Source organism: Salvia miltiorrhiza, chromosome 5 (assembly GCF_028751815.1).
Source record: "Salvia miltiorrhiza cultivar Shanhuang (shh) chromosome 5, IMPLAD_Smil_shh, whole genome shotgun sequence".
NCBI classification, from domain to species: domain Eukaryota; kingdom Viridiplantae; phylum Streptophyta; class Magnoliopsida; order Lamiales; family Lamiaceae; genus Salvia; species Salvia miltiorrhiza.
Genome location: NC_080391.1, coordinates 36,200,389 through 36,217,715, shown reverse-complemented (window position 1 = coordinate 36,217,715; position 17,327 = coordinate 36,200,389). Strand labels below are relative to the sequence as shown.

General features: G+C 44.4%; 1 protein-coding gene across 1 annotated transcript; it reads left to right on the top strand.

Moving 5' to 3' along the window:
* Positions 1 to 11,132: 11,132 nt before the first annotated feature.
* LOC131025859 (uncharacterized) lies at positions 11,133 to 14,768 on the top strand. Its single transcript, XM_057955646.1, has 6 exons — positions 11,133 to 11,156; positions 11,581 to 12,072; positions 12,149 to 12,328; positions 12,499 to 12,642; positions 13,257 to 14,006; positions 14,187 to 14,768. Exons 1-6 carry the CDS (start codon positions 11,133 to 11,135, stop codon positions 14,766 to 14,768), a joined length of 2,172 nt encoding a protein of 723 aa, XP_057811629.1.
* The last annotated feature ends 2,559 nt before the right edge of the window (positions 14,769 to 17,327 follow it).

Genomic DNA, 17,327 nt, shown 5'->3' with positions numbered 1-17,327 from the left:
GAAAACGCCCAAAAAACTATGAATAAACGCGACAAAGGAGATGAAAAATGCAACTAGAACAACCCCCCAAATTTAAACCATTGTCCGTCCTCGGACAAAAGCAAAGATGAACCACAGATGAATCGACAAGAGCGCAGAGAAAAGTGGATAACCTTGTGGCTTCAGATTTATCAACAAAAACAATAGCATGCATTTGTGTCTCCTATCATCAAGAAATGACACTCATGACAAACTTCAAATTATGGTCTTCAACGACTCGCAATCCTCACCAAAAGATAAAGAAAATACGAACTCTCAACTCTCAAGTGTATCAATCAGAAAGGACGTGTATACGCTCAGTTCAAGCTAAACATGCACTCATCCATAAGCTTGTCAATCATCTCACCTCTCCATCACTAAATGTGTGCTCCTATAACCAAGATCAAAAAGGTCTTTATTGAAGGTTGTAATGTGGGCTCTTTGGTAAGGTAGGATATGTTTGGCTAAGTGACTCAAAGATGCAAATCAAAGTAACATCATCACCAACCTTATAGCATTCTTGCTCAATTCTATCCTCCACCTTTCATAAAACCAAATTTTCAATATATAATTCACCACAACACAACAATTATCTCTCATGACAATATGACCTTCTATGTATCCTATGTATCCATTTTTTTTTCAATTTTTTTTTCCACTCTTTTCTTTTTCTTTTCTTTTCTTTTTTTTTTTTTTTTTTTTTTTTTTAGACTTGTAGGATACTAGGATTTTTCCAATCAAAGACAAAGTTCATAAATCATGATCACACACCTCCACAAACCAACATTCCCATAGCAACAAACTCCAAGTTCCCACCCACGGCTAAACCAAATAAAATGGATAATAAAAGCTCAAAGGGGCGAAACTAGGGTCATATAGAGTAAAAGGACAAGTATGAGATATATGGGCTAGCAAAGATGGCCTTCTATCATCTCACAGTTATTAAGCACACTGTGTGACCTCGAGGGAGAAACCAAGACAAGTTCTAGCGAGAAACAAGCATGCTTGAACAAACACTCAAGAAACAGAAATAAGACTGTGGAAAATAGTGACAGTCAAGGCTCAAATCTCACAGCTTATTACATTGATTGCGAACACATTAAAGACCATGCTTATCATTTATCAATCATGCTCAATCTCAACAATGTCAACACAAACACATGCAGTTTTACCATTTTAAAACAGAAATCATCATATGCCAGTTATCCAACTAATTCATACACATCTCATCTCTTCACCAAGGCATCTACACAGAGCAACAAACAAAAACAAGACTGACAACTTCTCAACAAAGCAAACAAGACTCAAAACTACTAAGACAAACTAAACAGAGACAAAACAGTAAAGATAGAGTGCCCACACAGCCACATCCCCCCAAACTTATTCTCCACAAGGAAGAATAAGTTTGAAAAGGAAGTGTAGGGCACGGAGTCGAACTCACCGGGGCTCAAGGGGCCGGCGGGTCCTGAGGATCCTGCGGCGGTCCTGGAAAGGCTCGCTGCCAATCATTCATCGACCTCATATACGCCGCATGTTGGCGCATATACTCCTCATGTTGCCGTAGGCGGGCAGCGCGCTCGGCTTCAAATTGGGCATCAAAGTAGCCCTGTTGCTGCCTCTGGAATGCAGCAAATTGATTGTCCACGTGGCCGTACATGTTGGTTTGCAGGTTTTGGAAACCTGCATCCATGTGGCCGTACATGTGTTGCTGCATCGTGGCAAAGCCGGCATCCATGTGGCCGTATAGCCGCTGCTCCATGGCAGGAAAATCGTATCCAGCGGGCGGCGGCGGAGGTGCATGATGGTGGGGAAAGTAGGATGAAGTCCCCGCCTCAGACTCTTGGGGCACGTCGCCCCCTGCTTCATAAGCTGCTTCCTCCTCTGCAGCTTCATCTCTTGCCGCTGACCGTCCTGCCTGTGTTGCCGGTGGGCGCTGGCGTATGAGGTTGAGGTGCTCCGGGGTGTTCAGCAGCCAGTTCGAATGATCTGCCACATCCAGCACAGTGGTCAAGTGCGGGTTGGGCAATGGAAAGTATAGCTTTGGCTTCAAGATCCAGGATAAGTTCCGGCCACCCGTGATGTGTCCCGCTGCTTTTAGCACTTTCAAATCCACCAAAATGTCTTCAGAAACCGCGGTCTCCGTGATCTCAAGTTCCAAGTCGAGAGCGAGGGCGGTGACAAATCCTCCAATGCCAATGGAGGCGGTCGGGGAGGTGAGCTGACTGTGAAATTGATCTAGCAACTGAGGGGCTAAATCAATCTTGTCACCGGTGAGCATACAGTTCAAATGAAGCAATTCGTCAGAACGTAGAATGCCCACATTCTCCCGAGCAAAGTAATTGTAGGCCATCACCCGCTGTAGGTATCTGAAGACCGGGTTTCTCAATGCTTTGGCCTTTGCACGGCCAGTGACGAAATGCTTGGTGTCCTCAAGAGTCAAATCAGCCATGGCAGCCCATAACTGCTGCGGTTGAAAACCGGCAACACCATATATCCCGCTCCGCGGACTTTCAAGAATGTCATTGAAATTGTTACAAGTCATCCCGTAGTCCTTGTTAAGCAAGCGGAATTGGCACTCCGTGGGAATGGTCCGATCATATTTGATCTTCAAAGTTGACAGGAACTCGATCGTGAGAATCCGATAAGTGTGCCAGTTCCCTGTGAAAACCTGTCGAAGTCCCGCGCGATCGACCATAGCCCAAACATCATCCTGGATGCCCAACTTCTCCACAGTGGTTGGACAGATGTACTTTGTGGGCTTGACCGGGATGTGGATGAGCTTCTCCCAGTTCTTCAGTGAAGCATCATCAGGGAGTTCCACACCGAAGTGGGCCGGTGAGAACTCCGAAACCGGCGGCGCCGCACGATTGGTTCTGGATGACGACCCAGTAACCTTGCCCTTTCCCTTGGCGGCCCGGGATGCTTTCCCTTTCGGTGGCATGCTGGGGATACTGCAAAACCCAAACATGCTGCATTATAAACTATCCCCCAAACTTAAATTACACACACAAGAAGAATAAAATCAAGGCACATCAAGCCACCACCCAACACACCAAAACAATTCAAAGGCCAAACTCATGCGTTGCTTATGCTTAAAATATGTAGCATGTGATTAAGAACATAAGCTAGAACAATATAGAGCATAGGAAGAAGGCCAAAGAACATCATCCCCCACATCATAGCATATGAACCAAATCCACACCAAGAGCTCAAATTGACCAACAATTAAGTTTACCCATGATAAATAAGACATTCCTAAGCATGAATTCGTCCAAATATAAGCATAGAATCAAGAGAAATCAAGAGCAAACAAGAAATCCCCAATTAAAGGCCTAGTTTGAAACTAAGAAAATAAATCATGGAATAAAGCAAAACAATCGGTCAAAAGCTAGTAAATCATGCCAAGAATTGAAAAACATAAGTAATTTGGGCAAGAAAAACATACCTTGGATGGATTGGATGGAAGAAAATAAGAGAGAAATATGAATTGGGGTGTTAGTGTGTGAAAAGTGGGTGTTGTGTGTGTTAAAATCGTGAAAAGAGGGATAAAAGGGATTAAAAAACCGAATAGGGCGGGTTCTGGCGCGGGTCGCAGCCGGGTCTAGGTCGCGCGGGCGCGTCGCGCGGCCGCATGGCTGGACCGCGCGAGCTCGCGCGGTCGCCTCGCGCGGCCGCGTGACCTGCTCCGGTTTTCTGCCTTCCTCGCGCGGGCGTGTCGCGCGGCCGCGCCCGTGGACCGCGCGATCTCGCGCGGCCACCTCGCGCGGCCGCGCCCCTGGACCGCATGCCACTCCAGAATCTCCTGACTTGTCGCGCGGGCTGGACGCGCGGGCGTGCGCCTGGGCCGCGCGGTCTGGGCGTTCGACTCCCCGATTTTTTTTTTTTTTTTAGTTTATTCGTGCAAAAACGCAGCAAACAACAAAAACGAACAAAAACAAAACGAAACTAAAGTACTAAAACAAAAGAAAAACTCACAAACTTTGGGTTGCCTCCCAATAAGCGCTATTTTAACGTCGATAGCTCGACGCTTCATGACTCAACAATCACGAAGATCAATGACGTCCACCGTGTGGACTTGATCCGGGCTATAGTAAGCCTTCACTCGCTGCCCATTCACTCGAAACGGCTCATCTCCTTCTTTGCTTAACTCGATCGTTCCATTAGGAAAAACTTGGGAGATGGTGAACGGTCCCGACCACTTCGACTTCAGTTTTCCCGGAAACAGACGAAGACGGGAATTGAATAGAAGGACTTGATCTCCTGCGGCAAACTCTCGCTTGAGGATCATCTTGTCATGAAACCTCTTCGTCCTCTCCTTATAAATGCTAGAGTTTTCAAATGCTTGATCACGAAACTCTTCCAAAGCACTCAAGTGAAGCATCCTCTCTTTTCCAGCCGAATGAAAATCCAAATTCAATTTCTTCACCGCCCAAAACGCTTTGTGGGCAAACTCCACCGGCAAATGACACGACTTTCCAAACACCAATTGATATGGAGACATACCTAAAGGAGTTTTGTATGCCGTGCGATACGCCCAAAGAGCGTCATCTAGCAATATCGCCCAATCCTTACGACCTCCATTCACAGTCTTTTCCAACACTTGCTTAATCTCACGGTTGGCTAGCTCGGTTTGTCCATTCGCTTGAGGATGATATGCCGTAGTGACACGATGCTTTACTCCATTCCTCTTCAACAAGCTCTCCAACCATCGATTGCAGAAATGTGATCCCCCATCACTTACTAAGGCTCGCGGCGCTCCATATATCGACAAGATGTACTTCTGCAGAAATTTCATCACCACCTTTGAATCATTCTTGGCGGTGGGAATGGCTTCGACCCATCTCGACACATACTCAACGGCCAAAAGGATGTATTGGTTCCCATAGGATGAAGGGAACGGACCCATAAAGTCGATCCCCCACACGTCGAATAACTCGACCTCCACCACGCTAGTCAAAGGCATCTCATGCCTCTTAGAAATACCACCCATACGTTGGCAACGATCACAACGAGACACGAAAGCGTGGGCATCCTTAAAGATGGAGGGCCAATAAAAACCACTTTGTAGGACTTTGAAGGCGGTTCTATTGGCTCCAAAATGGCCTCCACTCGGTGATGAATGGCATTGAGTGAGGATCGGTCCCCACTCCTCTTCTGGCACACAACGGCGAATCACCATGTCAGCGCATCGTCGGTAGAGAAAAGGTTTCTCCCACATGTAGAACTTCACATCATGATAGAATTTCTTCTTCTTATAAGTGCTCAAGTCCTTGGGTGGAGGATACTTGACGGCCAGGAAATTCACATAGTCGGCGTACCATGGTCTAGGCGAGCTCACTTGCAAAATCTGCTCATCCGGGAATGTCTCCTTGATTGGAACTTGAAGTTCCTCTCCTTCCACCGGATTCTCTAGGCGAGAGAGATGATCGGCAACCACATTCTCACAACCACGACGATCCCGAATCTCTATATCGAACTCTTGCAGCAACAGGATCCACCGAATGAGTCGTGGCTTGGCATCCTTTTTATCTAAGAGAAATCGGATGGCTGCATGATCAGTGTACACAATTGATTTCGTCCCGATCAAGTATGCGCGGAACTTGTCAAAAGCGTAAACAATTGCTAGCATCTCCTTCTCGGTCACCGTGTAGTTCGCCTGAGCTTTATCCAAAGTCCGGCTAGCATAATAGATGACACGAAAAATCTTGTCCCTTTTCTGACCCAACGCAGCTCCAATAGCAATATCACTAGCATCACACATCAACTCGAATGGCTGCGTCCAATCCGGAACAATCAAAACAGGAGTTGTGACCAAGGCTTTCTTCAAAGTCTCAAACGCAGCTGTGCAGGCATCATCAAAACAGAACTTGACATCTTTCTCCAACAGCTGACTCAACGGCTTAGCAACCTTTGAGAAGTCCTTAATGAAGCGGCGGTAGAATCCGGCATGACCCAAAAAACTGCGCACTGCTCTATCATTGGTTGGTGGCGGGAGCTTCTCTATGGCAACAATCTTGGCTCGATCAACCTCCAAACCTGCAGCTGAAACTTTGTGGCCAAGAACAATGCCTTCTCGCACCATAAAATGACACTTCTCCCAATTAAGCACCAAGTTAGTTTCCTCACAACGAGCAAGCACAACAGATAAATTCTCTAGACAATGATCAAAAGAACTTCCAAACACAGAGAAATCATCCATGAAAACTTCCATCACACTCTCAATCAGATCATGGAAAATAGCCATCATGCATCTTTGGAACGTAGCAGGAGCATTACACAAACCAAAAGACATGCGACGATAAGCAAAAATCCCATATGGGCAAGTAAAAGCAGTCTTGTCTTGGTCTTCCGGGGCAATCATAATTTGATTGTACCCAGAATAACCATCAAGAAAACAGTAAAACTCATACCCAGCCAATCTATCAAGCATCTGATCAATAAAGGGGAGGGGAAAGTGGTCTTTCCTAGTAGCAGCATTCAACATGCGATAATCAATACAGACTCTCCAACCAGTAACCACACGTGTAGCAATCATCTCATCAGACTCACCTTTCACAACAGTCATCCCCCCTTTCTTAGACACCACTTGGGTAGGACTTACCCACTCACTATCAGATATAGCATATATAATCCCAGCATCAAGCAGTTTCAACACTTCTTTCCTAACGACTTCTTGCATAATAGGATTCAAGCGCCTTTGAGGTTGCGCTCTAGGCCTAGCATCATCATCAAGCAAAATCCTATGCATGCAGACACTTGGGCTAATCCCTTTCAAATCAGAGATCGACCAACCAATAGCAGACTTATGCTTTCTCAACACACGCAACAAAGAATCCAATTCACAAGAAGTAAGATGAGCTGATACAATTACCGGATACGTCTCACCATCACCTAGGAAGGCGTATCTCAAGTGATCCGGCAACGGCTTCAACTCAAGCTTTGGGGCGGTCCCATTTTCCTCTTCCATCTTTTTCTTCTCCTCCTCGGTGCGCAGCTCCAGAAATCGTCCTCTCCTAGGTGCAATCTCTGCAACACTCTCCAATGCACTACAACACTCAAATAACTCATCAGAAAACAAATGCATATCAAGAGGAAAATCAAAATCAGTAGAGAAAAAGGAATGAGAGATGCAAGCCTCAAGAGGGTCGCCGAGACCCTTCCATGAAGATGGTGTGTCGCAGGAATCAACTAGGCTCAGCAACTTGCACTCCTCCATGTCAATGTCTTCCTTCTCATCATAGAACTTCAAAGCTCGATATATGGAGAAGGTATGGCTCTCATCATTGACTCTCAAAGTGAGCTCCCCATTAGCCACATCTATCAAGGCTCTTCCTGTGGCCAAGAACGGTCTCCCTAGGATCAACGGGATGGTCTTGTCCTCCTCAAAATCCAGCACCACAAAGTCAGCTGGGAATATGAACTCATTGACCTTCACCAACACGTCTTCCACTATCCCCCGTGGATACGTCACCGACCTATCTGCCATCTGCAACGCGATCGACGTCGGCTTCATCTCTCCAATAGCCAACCGCTGGAAAATAGATAAGGGCATGAGATTAATGCTTGCACCCAAATCGCAAAGCGCCTTCCCAAACTGCTGGCCTCCAATGATGCAGGAAATAGTGAAGCTGCCAGGATCTTTAAGCTTGGCTGGGAGCTTCTTCTGCAAGATCGCACTACACTCCTCGTTGAGGTTCACCGTCTCGAACTCTCCCAACCGCTTCTTTCTCGAGATGATGTCCTTCAAGAATTTTGCATATTGTGGCATCTCCTGCAACGCCTCCACCAATGGAAGATTGATGTGCAACTTCTTGAAGATCTCCAAAAACTTGGAGAACTGCTGTTTCACCTTCTCTTTCTGATGTCGCTGAGGGAACGGCAAAGTCACTATTGCTGGCGAAGTAGTCTTCTGCTTTTCATTCTTCTTTTTGCCAGAAACCTCAACGGTGACCTCCTCAGCTTCTTTCTCATCAACCGGCGACACGATCTCGTCCTCAGGCATCTTGGGTCCCTCATAAGTAGTCCCACTCCTCAAATTGATTGCCTTGCAATGCTCCTTGGGATTAACAGTTGTATTGCTCGGAAACTGACCCTGTTGGTGTAGATTTGTAAACGCATTGGCCAATTGACCCAATTGGGTCTCGAACATCTTCATCTGGGTTCCCACAGCTGCAGCATTGGACTCCAACTTTTCCATCCTCTCGTCGGACTTGGCCACGAACTTCATTAGCAACTCCTCAAGATTTGGCTTCTTCTCTTCGTTTATCACTCCGTTGGTAACCGAGAAGCCTGGTGGAGGTTGAATTGCATTGTTGGGATTCCCATATGACAAATTCGGGTGTGAGCGGCCTCCTTGCTGATATTGTTGTCCTCTATTGTAGCCACTCTGCTGTCCACGCTGGAAATTCCCGAAGTTCCTCCCATGAATGAAGTTGGCGTCTTCTATGCCTGTCGGATCCTCCACAGCTGGTTCAGGTTTTCCCATAGACATTGCTGAAATTTGTGAACTCAGCTCTGCCAGCTGAGTCGAGATCACTGCCAAAGGATCTGAGCTAGATGCTGCAGCAACTTTCTTCAGCTGCACCCTCTCGGACGGCCATTGGTAGCTGGTAGCTGCCATACTTTCTATGATCTCCATTGCGTCCGCGCTTCCCTTCTTGAGTATGGAGCCTCCAGCTGCTGTGTCCATGAACATCCTCGTACGCTCTCCACAAGCATTGTAGAACATGACGACTAGAGTCCATTCATCAAAGCCATGGGACGGGCACTTCCTTAATTTCTCTTGATATCGTTCCCATGTTTCTGCTAAGGATTCTCCTTCAAATTGCTGAAACTGAACGATGTCCATCTTCAACTTCAAAGTGAGACCAGGAGGGTGAAACTTTCGCAGAAACAGGTGTGCCAAATCTTCCCATGCTGGATTGGCTCCCAATTGCAGAGTATGGTACCATGACTTGGCCTTGTCCCGTAGTGAAAAGGGAAATAGACGAAGGCGAATGATATCATCTGCTACGCCGTTCATCTTTATAGTACTGCATAACTCCAGAAACTGTCTCAAATGCACATTCGGATCCTCTATGGCACTACCTCCATATTGGTTCTGTTGTACCATGGTAATCAGCCCAGTCCTTAACTCAAAGTTGCTCGCGTTGACTCTGGGCGGTTCTTGGTACTGGTATAGTGGAGTAAATGCCTCATCAATAGGCGGCTGTTTCTGCTCAGCAGCATTTTTCTGAGCATCCAACACCGCTTGCAATTGCTCTCTCAATGCACGGACTTCTTCCGCAGTGGCCATCGTCTTGAGTGTGGCTTTAGTTTTCTGGCGGAGTGAAGCTTCAAGTTCCGGATCAAAATCTACTAGAGGTAAATTTTTAGATCTTGTGTTCATAAACCACCTAAACAGGCCACCAGTTTCAAATTAGAACCACAAGAAAGAAGTAAAAAAAAACTTAAATAAATAACAGAAATAAAAGTCCAGAGTAGTATCAAACAATTAACGGAATAGTACTGATAAAAATCAGTCCCCGGCAACGGCGCCAAAAACTTGTTCGCTATTTTATTTACACGCCGCAAGTGTACGGGTGCAATTGAGTATAGCAGTGACAAGGTCGAATCCACAGGGACTAATTGTTATCAATGCCTAATCGTAATCACTTTACTCTATCTGGAAAACCGAATTGTAAAGGTTTGATTCTTGAAAACAAATTTAAATTGAAATAAAGGAATACTGAAAGGAAATCAAGCTGTAAGAATTACGTAGTAACAGAAGAAAGAAAGTTTCCCAAGGCAGAGGTTTCAACAGATTCTCCTAACTAACACGTATGATTCAATTAATGAGATAATTCCTAAGGCAATCTCAAAGTTAATTTATACCCACTCCCGTGGCATACAAATCGTTGATTACATGCAAGGTTACCATCCCTGGATCACACTTCTAACATGTAACTCCTAAAAGTTCCTAGGATTAAAGCCTTCACAATTATTAATTCCCTTTAGAATTAAAATAAATGTGTTCTATGTTCTTAGTTCAGGTTATAATTATCATCTCCCGATCTCAAATTAAAACCTATGATAATGCTAAATTGGTGATCAAGCAATAAAGTAAGCAATTATAACAAGGACATAGAAAAGAATATAAATCTCAATTAATTAAATCAACAGTCAGAAAATTGAATCGTGTTTACTCCCTAAACCCTGGGAAAAGGGATTTAGCCACACATAGACATATGACTAATAATCACAATCTCAACAAAACTAATAAACATAAAACTAAAAAAAACCGTAGAGAAATCGAGATTCTTCAGTCTTGCTCTTGCTCCGTGTCTCACAGCTCTCAGGAAAAGTCAGAATATGATAAAAGATATCTGGGATAAGCTAAAAGATGGTATTTATATGCCCTAGGTCGTCTAGCTCGAAAATACTCCAAAAATCGCGTTTTAGGTGAAAAAGCGGAAAAGTTGGGCTGACTCGGCGCCTCGCGCGGGCTGGTCGCGCGGCCGCATGGCTGGGCCGCGCGATCTCGCGCGGCCACCTCGCGCGGCCGCGCCCCCCGGACCGCGTGATCTTCCCAGACTTCCTGTCTTCCTCGCGCGGGCATGTCGCGCGGCCGCATGGCTGGGCCGCGCGAGCTCGCGCGGTCTCCTCGCGCGGCCGCGCGCCTGGCCCGCGCGGTCTTCCAGCGGGTTCTGCATCCTCGCGCGGCCGTGGCATGCGGCCGCATGCCCGGACCGCGCGACTTCCCGGCGCCCGTCCTCGCGCACGGCCGCGTGTCCTCCGACACACGGACTTCCCGGCGCCCGTTCTTGCTCATCCGATGCCCGATTCTTGCCCCGTTCATGCCTATGGACTCGTCACTTCGCGTATTCCACTACGCTTCATCCAAAACTCCACAAAATGGGTCCAAAACCTGTAAAAACAACACGAGCACGGACGAGTAGTCTATTCCACACAAATTTAACAATTCAAACCAAAGACTCTCAAGAACTCAATGAAAACGCCCAAAAAACTATGAATAAACGCGACAAAGGAGATGAAAAATGCAACTAGAACAGATAACACCATCCCTTCAGGTGATGGGGGACGAACTTTGGCATTCCTAAAGGGACGAAAGCGCAATGCCCCTTTTGGAGGGAAGTCGAGTAAGGATGGAGGCAACCAAAAACAAAAGATCTAACAGACGGGGTCCGATAATGAAACACAGGAAAAAACTCTTTCTATTGCAACGGCGGAGGCTGCCATGACGACGCAGCCCCGCCGATCACCATGATTTGCATATGTTGGAATGCCCGGGGGTTGGGGAGCCCCCGAGCATTCCACGAGCTCCGTCGGCTTGTGGCCGGATACTCCTCGGACTTATTATTTATTTGTGAAACCAAGGTTAACACTAATAAAAGCATAAGGTGGCGAACATTTTTGGGGTTTGACGGACAGTTTGTTGTTGACTCGCGGGGCGCCAATGGTGGCCTTATGCTTTTGTGGAAACTTTTGTGCCCGGTTGAGATCCGTAGTTTCTCTATCGGACACATTGATTGTGTGGTTACTTCTAACGATTTGAAATGGCAGTTTACAGGGTTCTATGGACATCCGAAAGTTCAAAGACGCTCTGATTTCTGGGAACTCATGAGAAGACTTTCCTGCTGTGGTATAGAAGAGCTACCTTGGATTATGGAGGGTGACTTCAACGAAGTTCGCTGCCAGGCTGATTGCTGCCAAAGAAGTCGGCGACCGTGGAGTCAAATCGAGAGCTATAACCGAGCTCTTAAGTACTGCGGACTGAAACCGCTTCCATGCGATTTAAAGTTCACTTGGCACAATCAACGTAAGGGTGAAGATGTGCGTTGGCTGCGCCTGGACAGATTTGTTGGCAACAGGTCTGCTTTTGACTTGATGGAGCTTAGGATGGTGAAGGGGCTTGATACTCATCGCTCGGACCACAACCCGCTGCTCCTTGATTTTTGTGTTAAAGATCTGATGACGGAAGAAATGAATGGAGACAAACGCTTCTATTTTGAGCATAAGTGGCTGCTCGACAAAAAATTTCCTGCAGACTTTCTTGTAAATTGGTCTCGGTGGGGCTAGCTCCTATCCTTTACATGATCGTTTGAAAGCTAGCCAGGATTATCTTAAACAGTGGGCGAAAAAGAAATTTGAATCTCCCACGAGAGAATTAGCTAAGCTAAGGCAGCAACGTCTTAAGCTTTTGAAGACCGGGGCTGAATCCAAGAATTTTCATAAAGAACTCTACAAACTCAACAAAGAGATCGAAAAGATGACTGAGGCGGAGGAAATCCATTGGAAACAACGCTCACGGGTGAATTGGCTTGGATTGGGGAAAAAAATACTAAATTCTTTCATACATTTGCTAGCAAAAGAAGGAGGAAATATAATATCTCTAGCTTGAGGCGTGCAGATGGAGTCGAAGTAAACAAACAGAACGAGATTGCAGCTGTCATTCGCGAATTTTTTGCAAATTTATTTCAGACGAGCTCACCCAGCCCCAAACTGATCTCGAAGGTTTCGGAGATCACGACAACCTTCTTCGGAAAGGCGATACAAGAGCAGATGGGTTCGAACTTCACTGAGCATAAAGTCAAAAAAGCTGTCTTCGAGATGCACCCGAATAAGGTATCGTGGCCTGACGGCTACCCTCATCTTTTCTTTCAGAAATTCTAGGGTGAGATTGGTGACTCGGTGACAACAGAGGTACTCAACGTACTTAATGGAAGGACCAGTATCCGGGAGTGGAACAAAACATTGATTGTTCTTATCCCCAAAACGAAAAAGCCAAAAGAAGTGAAGGATTTTCGCCCTATCAGTTTGTGCAACACTACTTGCAAAATAGCGGCCAAGGTTTTAGCAAATCGGTTGAGAGCTCATCTACATCTTGTGATCGCTGATTCGCAGAGCGCTTTCATCCCGGGATGACTCATTTCGGACAACATATTGCTGGGATATGAATGTATGCATTGACTCCGAAACAAAAAACTTGGCAATGATGGATTCGCTGCGGTAAAACTGGATATGAGTAAGGCCTTTGATAGAGTGGAGTGGCGCTTTCTCCGAGCTATGATGTCGGTGCTCCGCTTTCCCCTTCACTTGATTGACTTGGTTATGCAATGTATTTCCACAGTGGAATTCTCGTTTATGGTTAATTGCAGGGTATATAGATCCTTATCCCTTCACGCGGCCTCCGACAAGGGTGCCCCTTGTCACCCTTCTTATTTGTTATTTGTGCACAGGGATTTTCGTCATTGCTGAGAAGTTATGAGAATCAAGGACTATTTAGCGGCATCTCCCTCGCCCGTTTTCGCTCGACGATCACTAATCTCTTCTTCACCGACGACAGCCTCATTTTCTTTAAGGCGAACGAAGAGGTAGCAAAGGGTTTTAAAGAAGTCCTCCATATTTATGAATCGGCCTCTAGTCAAGTGATAAACCTCGACAAATCAACTGTCTCTTTTAGCCCAAACACGAAGCAAAGCAATATTGATGGAGTACTCCAACAGCTGGGTATTTGCGAATCGCAGGGGCACGCCATGTACCTCGGCTTGCCCACTTTCATTCTCAAGCAAAAAAAGATCCAATTCGAGTACTTACGCGATCGGATCTTTAAAAAGTTGCAAGGGTGGGACAACAAACTCTTTTCTGCAGGAGGAAAGGAGGTTCTCATCAAGTCGGTACTTCAATCCATCCCTACCTATGCTATGGCGTGTTTTTGCTTGCCGGTTGGGATCTGCTCGGATATCCAAAAGGCATGTTGTGATTTTTGTTGGGGAGCTAACGAGAAAGGAAAGAATATTCACTGGGCTTCTTGGGATCGCCTCTGCAAACCAAAAGCTAGAGGTGGGGTGGGCTTCCGAAAATTATGTGCATTCAACCAAGCCCTCCTCGCTAAGCAAGTTTGGCGGCTGCTAAAAAATCCGAACACTCTATTCGGGAGAGTTTTAAAGCAAAGATATTTCAGAGAAGGAAACTTGATGGAGGCCAAGGTATCTCCCAACTGCTCCTATACATGGCGATCTTTATGTTGGGGTAGAGAACTCATTGCTCGTGGATTACGCTGGAAAGTCGAAGATGGACAAAGCATCCTTGCCCTCAAAGATCGCTGGATACCGGGAAGGGACATTTGGTAGGTGCTGCCTACTCAAACTGAGAATAATCTTTTGAAGGTTGCTGATTTTATCTCTACTGATCGGCAGTGGAATAAAGACAAACTCTCGGAGGTCTTCCCCGCTTTTCTGGTACCCGCTATCTGCACAATTGATATTCCGCACGAACCGAAAAGTGATACCTTCTTTTGGGGCTTTGATGAAATGGGGCGCTACTCCATTAAATTTGGGTACCTGTGCACTACAGATTTTTATACCACTCCGGAAAATGTGTCTTCTTCCTATGATGAACACTGGTGGAAGAAGGTGTGGAGTTTGCACGTCCCACCTAAAGTTAAACATTTTTGCTGGCGAGCTCTCAATAATTTAGTGTCGGTTGATGCTATTCTCGCTAGCCGGCATATTCCGGTCTCTGGCATTTGCTCATGGTGTAGGAGAGACTGGGGAACTATTGTTCATTGTCTGATTTCGTGTGATAGGGTCCGAGATGCTTGGAAGAATACGGGGTTTTGGGAAGATATCGGTCCTTTGGTGCACTTGTCCCTGCGTGATCTCAGCGGTGTGGTGCTGGATCGAAAGGGTATTGAAGGTCTTGAACTTTGGTGCTTTCAGCTGTGTTTTGTTTGGAAAAAGTTTGTGTGATATCAAGCACAACCTGACTCTTGAGAATGCGAAAGTGGACTTGCAAGAATGTCGACTCCGACTGGAAGAATACAAGAAAGTGCGGCTGCATACATTCATCCTAGGTTGAGTGTTGCCTCTTGAGGGAGAGCGACGATGGTAGCCTCCTCCACAAGGTGTTCTCCGACTCGACGTCGACGTTGCTTTCGATGAAGGGGGGCAGCGGTTGGGAGCCGGTTTCATTCTCCGCGATTCAGGGGGCTCGATTGTTGCAGCAGCCTGCCAACGCATTAGCTATATCCCCACGGTGTTACTCGGAGAATTTAATGCAATGATGCTTGCGATTGATTTTTGTCTTGAGAATGACTTAGACCCAGTTGTTCTTTACTCGGATTCTCTTATTGCTATCCATTTGCTTCAAGACGGATCCCGGGGCACCGAATCTCTTTGTGATGAGACCTGGGAGGTGCTTCAACAGGCGAGGGACAGTGTGGTACTTGAGTTCTTTCATGCTAGACGTGAAGCTAATAGAGCGGCCCATGAGCTTGCTCGTTTTGCTTTTTATGTTTCCGATGTAATGATCTGGAAGTCGGGTTTCCCAACCTGGCTTCAAGATATTGCACTCTCTGATTTATAATAATATTTTTATTTTCGCCTAAAAAAAAGTGAAACACTGAATAAGATTAATTTAATAAAATAATATTTTTATATAATCGTAACCAAAAAATTAGACTAGTTTTTTTTGAAACATTTTAAAATAAAATAACGAACTAATTTTATAGGACAAAGAGAGTATTGTTTATTAAAATTTCATTAATTATTTTTATTTTTGAACTTACATACCATATTAGCAACGAGGTACAAAATCACTTACGTAACTTAATAAATTCGTCTCTTGTGTGTTCGCAAAGCAGTAATAACATAAAAAAAAAGTACTCCCTCCGTTCCACTATTATTGTCCTACTTTTCTATTTGGGCCGTTCCACTATTGTTGTTTCATTTTCATATAAGGTAATAAATAACCCTTCAAAAAATATGGATCCTACCACTTGTTATCACTTTACAACTTCTTTTTAATTACTGTGCCTAAAAATTTTGAGACAATAATAATGGAATGGATGGAGTAATTTTTTTTTCTTAATTAATCACTTAAGAATCCCAAAAAAAGAAAAAAGAAAACGAAGTTGTAATGGTGAAGAGAAAATAAATACATTAAAAAAGTGAATGATAATAAAATTGAAAATGTTTGGCGCATAACCCGAAAATTGCAATTCTATGCAGAGGGTCCTGTTCCTGCAGGAGCTCCAAAATCCGTCGTGTCTCCCCATAATCAGCACAAAATCGAACACATCCGATCCCCGCCAAATACGTGTCTCTCGGCACGTGCCAGCTCCTCTTCTTGATCTTTTTGGCAGCCGCCTTCGCTCCTTCCTCGCGGCCCTTGGCCTGCCCGAGTAATGATTCCCTACACCGCGGTGGAGGGGTGTAGGGGGACCACTCATGTCGGGTGAGAAATGATTCTCACCGTTAGCTGTTTGTGTTTGATGATCGTCTTCGTCTATGGGATTTGTACTAGGCGTGGCGTGGAGGCCCGATCGGGAAAGTGGGCCCCAGGGCTGACCTCTTCCTTTTACCCACTAGAGCGGCGCTGTACAAACTCATGGGATGCTCACTCTCAAATTCTGTTTTTATCATCTGCCAAATTATATGTTTGTTTTACTTTACTAATCACCAAATGCACAAATAACTGATCGTAAATGCAAAATAAATACTACGCTTCATTAATGCAAAAATAACATACATTAGTTATTTTAGGTACTATTTTTATTTTCTTGTTGGTGTAATGTTATATTTCAGCACTTCACGTTATTAAAGATACTAATATAACTGAATTAACTATAATATATATAAATTTTTAATATGAATAAAAAGAATTTAGTAAACAGCTAATACAGCAACAATAAAAAAAATGGGGGATGTCAGAACACCGCATATGAATACGCCAAAATTAAAATCGAGTTGTGCTATTCTCCAGCACTATTGGAGATGTTTAATTAGTCATTGGCATTGCCCATAGAAGAATCAGACACCCACCACATCCTCCGACAAAATAAAAGTACCAAATAATTATATAATTATTATAAAAAAATTCAATAATTATTTTTAGACACCTAGGTGTAAACCGGTTTTTTTGAATTTTTTTTATTTGGCCGATTTTTTACTAATTTGTGGTTTTACTAAAATATTCATTCCTTAAATTTCTCAACTACTTTTAATCTTATCCTAAATATATTTTATTTACATTTTCATTTTATCTTAATTTCCGTTTTCTTTGCCAATTTTTTTTTCAAAAATTATTTTTTATTTTTTAATTGTTTTTATTTATTTTTTTCGATTTTATTTATTTTTCTTTTAAAATATTATTTCCTTAAATTTCTCAACTACTACTTTTTATCTTATCCTAACTATATTTTATTTACATTTTTATTTTACCTTAATTTCCATTTTCTTTGCCAAATTTTTATTTTCGAAAATTATTTTTTATTATTGAATTGTTTTTTATTTTATTTTTTAATTTTT

What these genes read in the sequence shown, in the direction of transcription:
- LOC131025859 (XM_057955646.1), top strand. Translation starts at nt 11,133, where the DNA reads ATGCCCCTTTTGGAGGGAAGTCGA. An exon ending in AATTTCCTGCAGACTTTCTT is followed by an intron (nt 12,073 to 12,148) that starts GTAAATTGGTCT and finishes TATCTTAAACAG; the next exon opens with TGGGCGAAAAAGAAATTTGA. An exon ending in GAAACTTGATGGAGGCCAAG is followed by an intron (nt 14,007 to 14,186) that starts GTATCTCCCAAC and finishes AATCTTTTGAAG; the next exon opens with GTTGCTGATTTTATCTCTAC.